The 15,798-nt window shown below is 33.5% G+C and overlaps 4 protein-coding genes and 2 pseudogenes across 5 annotated transcripts; 2 read left to right on the forward strand and 4 right to left on the reverse strand.

Annotated features, from left to right (window-relative positions):
- The first annotated feature begins 142 nt into the window (after window positions 1-142).
- Window positions 143-970, forward strand: LOC104739855 (BAG family molecular chaperone regulator 5, mitochondrial pseudogene; annotated as a pseudogene). Its single transcript, XR_015580043.1, has one exon. The product of XR_015580043.1 is annotated as a BAG family molecular chaperone regulator 5, mitochondrial pseudogene (transcript).
- A 191-nt stretch (window positions 971-1,161) lies between these two features.
- On the reverse strand, window positions 1,162-1,748 carry LOC104739857 (uncharacterized). The gene has a single exon (XM_010460327.2). The coding sequence runs from the start codon at window positions 1,615-1,617 to the stop codon at window positions 1,285-1,287; it is 333 nt and encodes a 110-aa protein (XP_010458629.1). The 5' UTR covers window positions 1,618-1,748; the 3' UTR covers window positions 1,162-1,284.
- A 325-nt stretch (window positions 1,749-2,073) lies between these two features.
- Window positions 2,074-4,014, reverse strand: LOC104739858 (rho GDP-dissociation inhibitor 1-like). The gene is made up of 5 exons (XM_010460328.2): window positions 3,562-4,014; window positions 3,369-3,435; window positions 2,817-3,041; window positions 2,593-2,717; window positions 2,074-2,387 (listed from the first exon to the last, which is right to left on the reverse strand). The coding sequence occupies exons 1-5, from the start codon at window positions 3,748-3,750 to the stop codon at window positions 2,316-2,318; spliced, it is 678 nt and encodes a 225-aa protein (XP_010458630.1). The 5' UTR covers window positions 3,751-4,014; the 3' UTR covers window positions 2,074-2,315.
- Window positions 4,015-7,180: 3,166 nt separating this feature from the next.
- LOC104739859 (cytosolic calcium-binding protein 2-like) lies at window positions 7,181-8,218 on the forward strand. The gene is made up of 2 exons (XM_010460329.2): window positions 7,181-7,530; window positions 7,695-8,218. Exons 1-2 carry the CDS (start codon window positions 7,516-7,518, stop codon window positions 8,076-8,078), a joined length of 399 nt encoding a protein of 132 aa, XP_010458631.1. The 5' UTR covers window positions 7,181-7,515; the 3' UTR covers window positions 8,079-8,218.
- Window positions 8,219-12,308: 4,090 nt separating this feature from the next.
- On the reverse strand, window positions 12,309-13,035 carry LOC104739860 (putative lipid-binding protein AIR1B pseudogene; annotated as a pseudogene).
- On the reverse strand, window positions 12,309-14,935 carry LOC104739861 (putative lipid-binding protein AIR1B). Its single transcript, XM_087484833.1, has one exon. It carries the CDS (start codon window positions 14,748-14,750, stop codon window positions 14,319-14,321), a length of 432 nt encoding a protein of 143 aa, XP_087340959.1. The 5' UTR covers window positions 14,751-14,935; the 3' UTR covers window positions 12,309-14,318.
- Window positions 14,936-15,798: the final 863 nt, after the last annotated feature.

The raw sequence follows: 15,798 nt of genomic DNA on the forward strand, positions 1-15,798 counted from the left end.
TTAGTAACGGTCGGTCACAAAAACTTTGAATAATTTGGTCTTTTTACTCTTACAACTTAATAGTGAGAGTGAGTTATATGAGTCAATAACGACCACCGTCAGAAAAATTCTCATCCAAATCAAAAACAGGAAAAGAAAAAAAATGAAAAGTTCAAAAAAATTCTCATCGTCGGCAACAACCACCACCGTTATCCACACTTTTTACAATGACCATAATACCCCTCCAGCTCCATCAACCAAACAAATCCCGATCGAAACTCCATCACCGGCGGCGAAATCCACCGTCCAGACTAACTCCTCCTCCACCGCAGCAGCAGCAGCAGCGAGGATCCAGTCTGGCTACCGTTCTCACAGGATCCGAAACCTATACAAGACAATCTCATCCGTCAATCGAGAAGCGAATCGTGTACAGAGCATGATCCAACGGCAAGACACGGTAGACGCCATTAGAACCGATGAGAAGGAACGTCTTCGGATGAACGAGATTCTGATGTCTCTGCTTCTGAGACTCGACTCGGTACCTGGTTTAGATCCGTCGATCAGAGAAGCTCGGAGAAAAGTGAGCCGCAAGATCGTAGGGATGCAGGAAATACTCGATTCGATCTCTGAGACCAAAGACGAAATTCAGTGGTGGAATTACAACGATCTCGGAGGAGTTGACGGCGGACAAGTCGGCGGCGGCGCGTGGCCTTTGTATTGGGAAGAAGCGGTGGAGGAGGAGATGTGTAGAGAGAAAGGCGGTGAGGAAATGGAGAGGTTCTGTGCTCAGTATTTGGGTTTCAGATGTTTCCAGAGATTTCTCAGAGAATGACCACGGCGGTAAAAAAAAATTAATCCGGTGTGTCGCGGTGAATGATTAGAGCACCTTTCTCTTTTTTGTTTTACTCCGTTTATGTTAAAATCACGAACGAATTATATCTTTTTGTATGTATGTGAAGTGGAATACGCGCCGTCTTGCATCCATGAAAAACGTCGCGTAGTTTCTAAATATAGTCATGGATCATAGGAGAATTCGTTTCCAAAGTCCAAACTCAAATTTGGGCCCATTTTAATGCTAGAAGAAATCGTGTTAGTAGTAACACTCGTTATTAAAAGATAAAAATTCAATAAACTCACGTAAGTATGTGATTAGTAATACTGATTATATATGAACTGTACGGATTAATCAACATGTATAACATATATAAAGGTTAAACTACAAAAGATCCAGCAGTTGATACATTATTATTACTTCCAAACATCAAAGAGGGGATTAATTAATAAAAGTCGATTGTTACGATTTCCTTAAGCCGCACAACTACACTTACACCTGGAAACGCAACGTTTACACTCGAACAACGACGGCTTGGCCGTGGTGTCGCAACTACACGTGGTGGTGCATTCCCTCTGATTCACACCTCCCCAAAGGCAACGAGCCATGCATCGGAGCACCGGCACGCACTTAGGACAAACGTAATTCATTTGCTCCGCCATGCATGTCTTGCAGCTGTTTCGTGACGGTGGATGCCGGCAGACACTACCGGAGCCGGTGGCGGCGGTGTCTCTCGAAATCGATAGCAGGATTATGAGGAAGATGAGAGAAGAGAAGAGGCTTTGAAACTTGTAGGTCTTCTTCATGTTGGAATTTGTTTTCGGTTTGTGTGTGAGAGAGAGAGAGAGAGTTGAAATTAGTATCTTCTTCGAGAATGATATTGGCTTTATTTATATAGAGGTTTATAAGAAAATAGTTATATAATATCAGTCTATTGGTTACTTGGTTAGGTTAGGTTCTCTAGTGACTTCCACAAGAGTTAAATACGAGATTGATAGTGCTGTGCACCAAGGATGCATTTAAGTGAGGCATTCATTATTTGTTCTTGAAGTGTGCAATTTCCTTAAATGCATTCTTCTTGATCAATCTCATTATTTTTTTTCAACCATTTAAAAATAGTTTTTTGTGACACAGAAATATAGTAGAAAAATGTGTTTGACAGAAATCTATAATCCCTAACGATGACGTAGTCAATTTATTTTACAGCAAATAAATTCATGTTATATTCTTGCATCTCGAAACAAAGTATAATTCAATCGATCTCTAGCTAGTTTGCAAAATAAAATATAACCCGAAAAAAGTAACATACAGAAAACCAAACAAACAAATTGTCTATATCAAGTGAGATGACGAATCATCAAAAAAAAAATCAGGCGAAGAACTCTATGAACAAATATTAAATTATGAAAGAATTTGAATTAAAGAGGTAAAAATATGTAAAAAATGATGTACATATATGTATTTTTTTTTCTCTCTTCTTCCAGAAATTAAATTATGTGGTGGATCACACCCAATTCTTTCGAATGTCGAAGTTGTAGTTGTTCTCTAAGTAGCACTTATTATCGTCATCGACAAACTGAAAATTGTTAGAAAGACAATAATAAATCCCTTTATAAACCAGCAATATCTACAAATTGCCGTAAACTGATGTTTTTCTTAAACTCTTTTTTTTTTTTTTTTTTTTCATTACTCTATATAAGTTGTAACTATTAATATATCGAAAATGCAATAAGTCCTCAGTCAATTATATTCAAAACTGTTAGTTATTAGAGTGTTGGTACCTTAGATTTAACGGAATAGGAGCCTCTAACAAGGAAACCAGAGGGGGCAGTTTCCTCAAACATGACATGATTGTAAGGTTCCGCCTGTGGACTAAACGTCCCTAGCATCTCCTTTCTACTATACACTGTTCTCCACAAAGAGTTAAAAGAAAAAATATTAGACAAAGGCTTCTAAATTAAAGTTTGTGTAATTGTGGAAAAAGAATGTGTAAAAGATAAAATACCCTTAATTCCGGTCTTCCAGATTGTGTTGCTGTACCGTAGGCCGGACACAATGTTGTTGGTGACACGGAAAGTAAATACAAGACTGTACTTAGCGCCTTCTTTGAGAATGAACCATGGTCCTTTCGAAGTCGGTCTTCCGTTTTCCGGGATCGTTAGTACCATGTCCTCTCTTTCCGGTGACCTAAGTGTTAAGGTCAATATCTTTACCACCGGATCCGGAGTCTCTGCATTTACATTTCTACAAATTCTTTGAAAAACAACATTCATTGTGGGCTAGTGAACTCTAGAAAAACAATAACTCTTATCTGTATATCTAAGTATAAAAAAGTGACACATTATTTTCTTGTAATTTTTCACGAAGATAATATTCTTATATGCTTATTTGACGTAAAAAAAATATGGTTACTTGGTCTAGTCTTATCTTACGTTAATTCACTTGATGACAATTAAAGGAGGCAAGAGATATATGGAATTTGAGATGGACTAAAGTTTGTACTCATTGGAAATTCTTTAACCGGATTCATCTGCTATGATATAAACCGGGTATTTACCTCCGACCTCCTCAAGATCTACGCTGCCTAGAAGTTGCTCCTTCCATCTCCTCAAGCTTTCATCATCCTACACATTTTTTTTTAATTATAGAAAAGTGATTAGATTGTCGTTGAGATATGAAAAACAAAATCACCCATTATTACATAGAGGTTTATGAAACCATGATAACATGACACTATGAGAGATCAAAACCTTGTCTTTCTCGAGCTGTTCTTTGAGAGCGATCATGGGACCAAGATCAAGTTTCTTGTCTTCCTCTTCCTCTTCGTCATCATCATCAGTCGGACATATAGAGCTATGGCTGTTTTTCCTGCTTAGCCCTTGTCCCTTTGGCTCTTCTGAAGACCCTTCAGCTTTATTCTCTTCATCTTTCAAACCCATGTTTGCTTTCCTGATCTCTATTCGGTCTCTAATATAATTCGGATCCTATAAATTCTCTATACGGTTGGATATGATTTCCTGGAGATGGTTATGCAACGTAACTGACGAGGATGCAACAAAAAACAATTCAAGAAAGGGGAGACAACTAAAAGACTTCAAAAAAGAGAATAAAGAGTCTAATTATAGGATTTGTTTTTCGTCAAAAAGAATGAGAAGAAAGTAACAAGAAGAGAAATATTGAGAATTATAAGACAACGAGAGAGGGAGAAAGAATTGGTGTATTTGTTTGATGAATGTTTAAATATGGATTTGGGAAGAAAAAGTCATGTGGTGATCCTTATAACTAATTAAGACTTGTAGTCTTCCCGTTCACAGGATTTTATTTTTCCTAAATAGTATAATTTGTACAATATAATTAACTAAATGTACATGCATGCATGCATGTAACTCGATATACGTATTCACGTCTCATATACATGTATTTTTCATCGAGACTAAATGCAATGAAATTATCAAAAAAATATAACTTAAATCGTTTAGAAAAAGAATTTTAACACTATTTTGTCAATAAGAAAAAGTTTTTGTGTAATTGTGTTATAATTGGAAAACATGTACGAGACAAAGATCTTTATCTATAAAATATATAACTGTTGATAAAATATATAACTGCACCATATTATTACGAGTCTTTAGAAATATGTTGTGTGTTTGAGTCCATATTCAAGTTTTTTGATAATAATTAGCAAGAAGTTAGTAGAACCTCTGGAAACTTCTTAAGGAGGAAGACGCATGTTTCATGTTTAAGACACAGCGGCAGGAAAGATTGGTCTAAACTTAGAGGTAATGGAGGAGACTTAAGCTTATCGCTTTGCTCTATGTAATTATTTTGTTATAAACCATCATGAGACAACCAGCGAACCTCATAAGTCGTAGCGATGGAGAGGTATTGGTCTAAAAATCAGGGGTGTTAAAGAGAGAGGGGAGAATTTATCAGTTTAGTTAAGCCTCAAGCCCCAAGTCTAATGATATGAGAACTTTATATCCATGGACCATGATCCACCACTTAGTTGTCACAATATTGTATATAGCATAAAAATGACATCAGGTATAAACGTATAGTCCAAAAATGTACTATATAATTTTGTGTTTTTTTGGCTATTGGTCGAGCAAAATCGGACCTTTTCAGATTAACACTTGTAAATACCCTATTATAAAAAAAAATGGAATTTCGTAAAGGTTCATCACCGTCAAGTTGCAAGTGCCAACTAATTTGGCGACGAAGAGATTCCCTTTCTCTAAGATAAACCTTACAGTATGAATCTTCTACCATCAGATTTAGATCTTCTTTTTAAAATCAACGGTATAAAACCAAACGTTAGAGAAAATATATTCTACAGACACATGTCCTTCACTTTGTCCAGCTTTAACGTTACACATGTTCAAGACATGGGACGTTTATCATAATTGGGACACCAAAAGTGAATTGTTTGCAACGTTCGTTTCAGATCTACATCATAACTATTTATCAATCACGTCGAACAAAAGTATCTATTAATAAAACTTATACCCGAGAAGGAAGGGATATATATGTGTATTTCCTTTTTTTCATACCTCTGAATTTTGGTGATGTCAGTGCAATAGGGGTGATAGATGCATTATTTATGTTAAGATTGTACTGTAGATTTCTATAACTGATCGATATGTCCCTCGGTGTTGACTTATACCTAAGATATCTAACTCTTTTTCTCCCTATTTCTACCTAAAATTTCCAATTTTGTAACATCATCCTTTATGCATTATTGGTCTTTAGTTAATTTTCGGACAAATACATATACACAATCAATGGGACCAATGGCATGGGGGTCATCTTAGCCGTCCAATCCTTTTTACCAGCTTTTCTGCTGGCCATTCTTTACAGATTGTAGTGACTGATGAGTACGTGGCCTGTTGCCTGTATCTTAGCTTTTTCTTCGAAGAAAAAAAACAAAATCATAATCACAATTTGCTCTTCTTATATATTTCCACAAGTAAAAGTAAACCCAAAAATTGACGACAAAAAAAGAAGAAGAAGTAAACCTTAAATATAGATTGTTTTTTTTAACGCAAATAAATATAGATTGTTTTAAGGTTCTCTAAGACCTAAACATTATCTAATGTTAAAAATTGTTAATTGTTACTGATAATTAATAATTCTTACTGCTTGTTGATGCCAGCAACAACGAACATATATAAAACCTAATTAGAGAAAAAAAAATAATGGTAGGAATGTGAATATCATATAAAATGACATTCCGGGTTCTACAAAAAGATTTTAACCTAGGACTTGTCATCTTGCCAATAAAAGAAAAAAGAATAAAATTATTAGAGAAAACATCAATCACACAATTTGTTTTTTACCAGCATCAATATATATGCTTTACATAACTAATCAATCTTTCTAACTGAATGAAAAAAAATTGTAACGTTAATTATATTTTCATACAATAATCTAAAATCATAAAATTAATTTTTATTTTGGTGTGATAAATCATAAAATTAATCAATCTTTATTTAGTTAAAGTAAACTGATGTACAAGGGTCCACATTCATGACGAATCCTACCTGGCTCACACTCACACGGGCCCGCTTTAACTTGTAGCCACGTCATCTTAGTCAAATATAGTACCAATTTAAAAAAAAAAAAAAAATTGAAGTACCAAATTTAAAATAGAGCAGTAGTACTAAATATGTGAAAATTTAAATACGCAAATTTCGATTTCTATTTTATTCATAAATAAAACTATTGATTTTTCAAATTTTGGTTGACTCTAATAGTAGAGATTGCATTCACTTTGGCAGACAATAATCAATCTAGATTCGTTAAACCTGATCAAAATGTTGAAAAGATAATAATCATTATATACACTGATACACACAGTTTTAGCAAGTTCTTTAAACCTGTTTCTTTCGTGGCATGTGATGTAATGTGAAAAATCAAACAAATTAATGGTAGGAAAAATCAAAAAAAATAAAATGAGTCGAAATCGCAAATGATTAGAGCTAGGTTGAATACGCAGAGAGTTGAATGTGACCTCTAAATTTATGCTGTAGAATTCAAACGTTACAGTACCTAGTGAAAAGAACATTTAATGGTAGCTTAATAGCTTTAACTGATGGGATTTCTAAAAGAGGTCAACGTTCACATGAGATGTTGTAACGTTCAGTTTAATTGAGAGTTCAAACGTTAATAGCATGAAAGGTTTGTTGTAACGTTCACTGAGATCGCGCAGAAGAAGAAAACAATAAACTTCTCAAGAAATTCTATTGCTCTCTTTTTTTTTTTTTTTTTTTTTTTTGTAAATTAAAGTTGAATTTCTTAGTTGAAAATTGATTAAAGATTTTTTTTTTCTAACTACAACTTGATAAGTAATGGTTAAGTGATGATGTTCTATAACTATGTGGCATGAGGTGTATAATGGTACAATTTTTTTTTGTTTTTTTTTTGACAACAGTACAATTTTGTTTTATATAAGCAAAAAATGATTCTTTCATGTGCAATACTCATTATCACGATTCTTTATTGACATTAATTGTAGACAAGCTAAAAAAAAACTAATAATTTATACATACTTTTGTTAACAAACATTATTGTAAATCATTTGCTTCTACTATAAATACCTCACCTCTTGATCAAATCTCTTCACTCACCAAAGCATCACATACACTTTCTTCTCCCCATCTTATAATTGTCAATATATTTGTCCTCTTTAGCTTCTTCATTTCGAGATGGCCACCGTTGAGGTATTGTCTTTATATATTTTTCTTGTTCAGATTACAAATCTATATCTGTACGTCATTATTATTTGTTACTCTTACCAAGATTTGATTAATGATCATATTGTTTAAGCTAATGAAAAAACGGCATACAGTTTTTTCGTTTAATAAGGTGTGTTTTGCGCTTACAGGTTGAACAAGTGACTCCAGCAGCAGTAGAGAACGTTGAGGTACCAACAAAGACAGTGGTGACCCAACAGCCTGAAGAATCCGTCACCGCCGTGGCGGAAGAAGAAACCGAAGCACCAGTCGTAGAAACGAGCAAAGAAGTCGTTGTGGAAGAGGCAGAGAAGAAAGATGATGAAACAGAGAAGAAAACAGAGGAGGAAGAAGTGAAGACAGAGGTGATCACGGAAGCCCCGGCAGTTGTAGAGGAGGAGAAGAAAGCAGAGGAGGTGAAAGAGACTCCGGCGGTTGTGGAGGAGGTGACGGAGACTCCAACGGTTGTGGAGGAGGAGAAACCGACTGAAGTTGCGGCTGCTGAGGAAGTCGTCGTCGAGAAGGCCGAGGAGTGAAGATGAAGGAAAAAGCTATATGACCTATTTTGGGTCTCATCCCGTTTTCTATTTTAATTTATTTAATCAAAATCTCATAACTATGTATTTTCTTTCGTTTGTTATTATAATGATATCAGATGTTTGGGTCTTTTACATAATTACAACCTTAAAACCTTAAAACATGGAAGATAGAAAACCATTTGCGTTTGCGTTTACATGCAAAAAATACATTTACATAATACAACATTATTCAGTTTTTTTCTTCATAAGATACATACATATACAAGTTAGCGTTTGCAATTAGCAATGGAAATTTCTTAAGATGTACTAGTATAAGTTTTGTGGTTTTATTTGGAATTTTTGACATTAATTATAAACGTTACCAACTAGGAATCTAATAAATAAAATTTAATGTTTCTATTTAATTTCATCAAGATGATTTAGATAATTTCAAAAAGGTCAATGATGGAATCTTGAATGCAAACGACCTGACGTTTTTGGTTTTAGTATATGAATCACAAAGTTACCCCAATAATAATTTTGTGAATTTATCAAAAGATTTTTGGTTTTTAATCTATATATAATCTCCGTGGTGCGAGCATGTAAATAAATTGATATATTTTTCTAACATGGAAATTCAAATTCGTGAAAATTTGATACACATTACTCCCTTTCGAAAGTTACAGAGTACATCAATGAAACTCGATAAATGCATGGTGATTTGTTCTTATAATTATGCTTTTGAGAGTATTCGAATATATGTATCTGACAATTCTGGAAAAGAACATAAGTTTATAACCATAGCGAGTATTTTCACGCAACCATTCGCCACTACAGACGAAAACAAAGCTACTCTTTTACTTGAAGCTTTTGAAAGCGGAGGCATACTTACAAAAAGATAGCAGTAGAATCAGTCAAAGTCTATATAATGCGTTATTGTAGATGTCAGATAGATAAAAGATGATGATATCGTTTATAGAATTCACTTGGTGGTGTTGTTGGTTTTATATATTTGGGCCTACTTTAGTCTGCGAGATCTGTAGGCAAATAATGTTATATGAGCCAAGCCCACCTTCGCATTTTCATGGAACTTTTTCTATCAAAATTGTGATAAGAAAACGGAATTTGTCATAGATTTAAGTAAAATAATAATTTAATTATATATCATATATGCAGTCTAGTTATTATATAATTACAAATAAAAATTATTGGTAGATTGATTTAATATATGATGATGTAAATAAATCCTATATTAATTTTAATATGATCTTATTCGTTTGAGTAATACATAAAACACAAATCGGTTACAACAGATCTGATAGACCATTACGTTTGTACAGATGTGAGAAATCTATGGACACAAAATACACACATTTTAGTAGTTTATAAAAAGTGTGCTAAGCCTTATGGTATCGCCTATCGCAAACAACAAATGATCATATCCAAAACATATCAACAAAAAGTTTGTCATTTCACAACTCAATACATAAAGATTCAAATCTGTTAATAATAATGAAATCATTGCAAAAATTTGATAAATATGTACGTTGCAAAAACTTTGCTCCAATATATCCACTACTTTGTTTTTGGATTTTAGCCCATGCATGATACAATATGATGTTCATGATTCAAAATCAAAAGATAGAGATTGCTTCTACTGTTCGTCTGTTCCATGCATATAATTAATCGATATCCTCATTATAAATAATTTTGGCGATATTCGCTGAACTAAGAGTAAGAAGAAAACAAAAAGAGTTCACGGGCTCATTATGCATCCACCGAATTTACAATTGCTCCTTAGGGACCATCCAACTCTGAAATGACACGCAATACACCGTGACAGCAAACTGTGATGACACAAACTGTGATGACACAAACTCACAAAGTGTAATTAAGTTCCTCTATTTTATATAAATATTTCTATATGTTTAATTTATTTATTAGTTATTGGAGTGATCGTGAAAAGGAATCTCTGTTCCTTAGCATTTTTGGACTCTACGAACTAGCATCGTATGTTGCTTACCTCAGTTAACGTTGAGATTATTAGTACGTATGCATATAGTATTTATTTGTATCAACGATAACAAATGATAACTGTTCCATTTTTTCTTTTAATTAGTTTTTTATGTTAAGATGATAACTGTTCGTTCTTACAAAGAATGGACTAATATGCATAAATGTCCCAATCATATATATACAATGATTTTCTCTTTCGAAATGCATGTGGTTTGAGACCATACGTGATCTGGTATCTTTCAACTTTTTTATTGAAGTGGTTTCTACTTGCTACTTGCTACTATCCCGAAAAGTCGAAGCAAAACAAAAACACACCTTTATGTTCGTTCCTTCCTTCCATGTGACGACCAAAAGAGATATTATAACTTACTCTTCAATATATCCCTCACTAGATTCTTGATTCACGGAAAAGAATTTTTTGTTAATAGTTAGATCTTATATATGATCAAGATTTGGGCAATCTTGAATATGTTTTTTATTTATATTTTAATAAAATCTTGAATATGTTATAACTGAAGTCATCCCCTTTTAACTTCAAAATACTATACACGATTAAACACGATATATACTCCTTTGGTGTATCATTACGTTTGATTTTGTCATTTTCTTCACATTTGTAGGCTTGTAGCCCTATTTCATCCGATAAACGATCACTATCCTAAAGAGCATTCAAGATTTATCGAAATAATCCCAAAAATGTTATCATGTTTTTTTATCATCATTAATTGCATGTATGCTGAAAACTACTTTCTATTATATATATGCACAATAAACTCAAGAATTAGACTAAATTAGGTTTTGGCATAAAAAGAGAGAAGGTGATTTTTTTTGTACATTGATAATATATACACGTATTTTAAACATTTCATCTTGATTTTTCGAACGCTAGATAAAAAGTGGGACTTGCTGAAATGCCTAACTAATAAATAATAGTATAAATATATTATGATCGATCCTATGACTTTTCTTATTATCCCCTTTGTTTACACTACATTTTTGTTTTCGGACCAAAGTCAAAGAAAATATATTGAAAAAGAAGAAAATACTCATTAATCCTAAGTGTCTGAACTTAAACCATCTACGTCTTTCCTAGAAATATTTATGGATTAAGCAACCAATCTATGGACACCAGATAACTTATGTTTTTTTCTTTTCTTTTCTTGTTCAGCTAAAGATAAGAACCAGTGAATTAATCCCTTTCCCCGCTGTCAAAACACATTAATTTGTTTTATACACACTAAATTTTCTCCCCTCCACACATGTCAAAACACATTTGGTTATATACAGGAGTATATATATTGGCGGTATTTGTTTGTATATGTTTGGGCATCTATAATAATATTGGTAGCCAAATAAATGTTGTAATGCGGTTAATGCCTTAACATGAAGACAATAGTAATAAGGACGCAACGTTTTTTTTTTTTTAGCTAAGAGACGCAACATTTTAAAGACTGATCAAGACGTCAGGCCCGAGAGCACAGTGTGAGACAGATGTCTACTAAGATCTTTCCTTGTACCTGTGGCTCAAAATAAGTCGCCGTTTTCTATTCAGAAATTATTAAATTTTCAAGTGAATTGCATAAATTTTTGTAGGGAATAGATACTATACATACCAGCAAACTGATAACTACAATTTTTTCTACCATTGATACTTAAAAAAGTTATAATTTTATTTGTAGAGTTGACAGATATGTACTGTACGTAACGTAGGTTTGTGTACGTAGCGTGATATTCTAACTGAAAAAACATATTTTAGTAAGTTTTGATAGTTTTCTTGTAATTATCTTTCTGTATGGTGTTTTGTGAAGGATTCATTCGTTATACTTATATCTATCAGTAAAACTTATTCTATTGCATGCTTTATATAAAAGGATCCGACATGATATATCTAAACCACAATTGATATTATTTCTATTTTGACGAACTTTATCTCGCACTGTGTATATATTATTATTAATCTTATCTTTGATGTGTATATTTGAGTTTTCAAATTAATGATTTCCGTGACTCACCATTTCTTACAGTAGCTAGATAACCCAATTTTTGGAATTCTAATGCTTTGGTATATAGCCTTTTACTTTTTATTGAGTGGATACATAACAATGTTTTTTTTGAAAAAATTCTAGAAGTCTTATATATGAAGTTGCCACAATTTTCAGAAATTTATTCTACCAGAAATAAACTGGTTAGAAATATACTCTCATATACTAAGATTAACTTTATTCCAAACAATTTTCAGAAAATTTAATGTTTTATTAATTCATAGAATCGCAATACGAACCAATACATCAATATCCCCAATAAGAGTAATAGGAAACAATGAAAATGTAAATCTTAAGTCTTACGGACCACACAGACAGAGACATAAAAGACTCCAGTGAACACCATAATTAACAAGAAGAATAGAAGAAACCACAAACTAAGATATATAAAGACACAATAATAGGAGTACATTGATTCACCTTGTCTCTTTAAAAACAAGAAGATAAAATATGCACATAAGTGCGTTTAAATTATATATCAATGGTTATTCGCATTGGAAGCCAGGAGGAAGCTCTTTGCTGCAAACATTGAGGAGCAGACTGAGAGTGATTGGGACGTCCAAGTTGATTCCAAGAACGTTAGCCTTAAGGGCGGTGCAGAGGCAAACGGCTGCTTCAAGATTGGCGAGTCCTTGGATGAGGCTGCAGCATGGCTCGACTGGTGGCTTGCCAAGGGTGTAATGGAAGACGGTTTTGAGTACATTATCGCAGACAGCAAACTTGAGGGTGTCTTTAGGGCACTTTTTCGAGCCAGAGCTAGGGCTTGGAGTTGGTTTAGGTTCAGGGGTTGGCTTTGGCTTGGGAGAGGGGCAACCTCCACCGCACGGAGAGCAGCTACCGCAGGCGGAGATTGTTGTAAAAAGGAGGAGATTGAGAGCCAAGAAAAGGGATATGGAACTTGTGGTTCTTGAAGCCATACTTTGTTTAGGAGATACTGTTCACTAACTATGTTGTGAGTGAATTGGGTGTGGAGAAAAGGAAGGGAACTGAGATAGGTCTTATAGTGGTTTCAAGGAAATCCCAACAGTGTCCATAAGATATTGTTGGATTTTTTTTTAGAATAAAAAATATGAATGATTGACTACCATTGTCCATAAGATAATTGTGATGTAATTATCAAAAAAAAAAAAAAAAATTGTGATGTCAATGTTTTTGTTTTTGTGTTTTTTATCCACAATCTACAAATTTTGTAGGATGTATTAACTATTAACTGATGCAGTTTCTTTTAGTTTTGGGATCGGATAAATACGTTGTCTTGTAATTGATGCGAAACATGATCGATTCCAACTAAATATTATGTACGTTTTGTTACAAATTATGACTGCTGCATTATTAGTCTGCTTTTCATGTCATATCACATTTCTAAGTTCTACATATCTAGGCTTTTAAATTTGAAAAAAAAAAAAGTCTTTTTGTGAATGTTCTTCAATGTACATTAAACTATACGAGAGTATTTAGACTTTCTAAATTTTTTTTTCTTTTTCAAATATGTCTTTCGTATGATGATATTTTATAATTCATGGTAACCATAGAAACCATGTGATAGTGAGTGACAATGCTGGTTCCCTTGTGCCCTTCACAAACAAATGCAAAACAAGATAAGATGGATCATAATAGTACAACGAAGCGCCACACTGCACACACATATATACTAAAGAGTACATCTTCATATCTACAAACATTCGTCTAGCTGTCGTTGCATAAATATTCAAAATTTGTATATAGTAAGATTATTGTATATATCGATTACTTGATATCAAATTCGATCAGAACTACATATTCGATAAATTTTATATATTGGCAACGGGTTAATTTTATACAATTATGAACAAAAATATTTGGGTAGAGCAGATATAATATATATAGAGTTATAGACCAAACATAATATGCATTAACAATGAATGCATAAAATAAAATTTTAATGCTTTATTAATTCATAGAATCGTAATACAAACCAATATAGCAATATCCCCAATAAGAGTAACGGAAAATAATAAAACTGTAAAATTTCAAGAATCTTACGGACCACACCGAAAGAGACAAAAAGACTCCAGTGAACACCATAACAAGAAGAATAGAAGAAATCACCAAGTAAAATATATAAAGACACAATAATAAGAGTATATAGATTCACCTTGTCTCTTTCAAACAAGACGATAAAATATACACATAAGTGTGTTTAAATTATATATCAATATGGTTATTCGCATTGGAAGCCTGGAGGAAGCTGTTTGCTGCAAACATTGAGGAGCAGACTTAGAGAGATTGGGAGGTTCAGGTTAATTCCAAGAACGTTAGCCTTAAGGGCGGTGCAGAGGCAAACGGCTGCTTCAACATCGGCGAGTCCTTGGATGAGGCTGCAGCATGGCTCGACTGGTGGCTTGCCAAGGGTTAAGTCCAGGAGGCCGTTGAGCACATTAGCGCAGACACCGAGCTTGAGGGTGTCTTTAGGGCACTTGCTTGAGCCAGAGCTAGGGCTTGGGGTTGGTTTAGGTTTACGGGTTGGCTTTGGCTTGGGAGAGGGGCAACCTCCACCGCACGGAGTGCAGCTACCGCAGGCGGAGATTGTTGTGAAAAGGAGCAGATTGAGAGCCAAGACAAGGGCTATGGAGCTTGTGGTTCTTGAAGCCATTCTTTGTTTAGGAGATACTGTTTCACTAGCGATCTATGTTGTGACTTGTGAGTGAATTGGGTGTGAGAAAGTGAAGGGAATTGAGACAGGTTTTATAGTGGTTTTAAGGAAAGCCCAAGAGCGTCCATAAGATATTATTGGAAGTTTTTTATAAAAATTATGAATGATTGACTACCATTATCATTATTTTATTGATTACAATTAATCAAAATATTATATGACTATAACACCGAAGTTTAAATATTGTCCATAGGTATATGAATATACGAAATTATAATTGTGATGTCAATCTTTTATTTGGTCTACAATCTGAAAATTTTGTATGGGTATATTAATTGATTTGTAGTTTCTTTTAGTTTTGGGATTTAATACGTTGTCGAAACACGATCGATCCTCAACTGGATGTTTACACACGTTCTGTTACGAATTGTGACTGATTTATTCTTTGTCTGATTTTCATGTCACATTTCTAAGTTTTACATAAAATTTGCGATTTATACGTTTTGAGGCTTTCTAATTTGAAAAGAAAGACTTTATGTTAATGTTGTTCTTCAATGTACATTAAAGTACACAAAATTATTTAGACTTTCTAATTTTTTTCTTTTTCAAATATGTCTTTCGTATAATATATATAATAATGCATGGTATCCATAGAAACCATGTGAAAGTGAGTGAAAATGCTGGTTCGCTTGTACCCTTCATAAACAAATGTAAAAGAAGATAAGATGGATCATGATAGTACAACGAAGCGTCTCACTGCACACACATATACCTAGACATCTTGATATCTACTTACATTGATCTAGCTGGCGATGCATAATTCAAAATTTGTATATAGTAATATTACATTCCATGACTTTTACACGCATAATTTACCACATAACCAAGATGAGTGACTATTTACACATCAAAAGGATCAGAATAAAAACAACAAGAAATGATTTAAGATGCTTGATGTGTGATATGAACTTATGAAGGATCAAAATTAGTGTTTTAAATGACTAACGATGATTTTAAAATACAAAAGCTTATGAAGAATATGGCAAAT

This window comes from Camelina sativa, chromosome 14 (genome assembly GCF_030686135.1).
Source record: "Camelina sativa cultivar CO46 ecotype springtype chromosome 14, ASM3068613v1".
In the NCBI taxonomy this organism is placed as follows: Eukaryota; Viridiplantae; Streptophyta; class Magnoliopsida; order Brassicales; family Brassicaceae; genus Camelina; species Camelina sativa.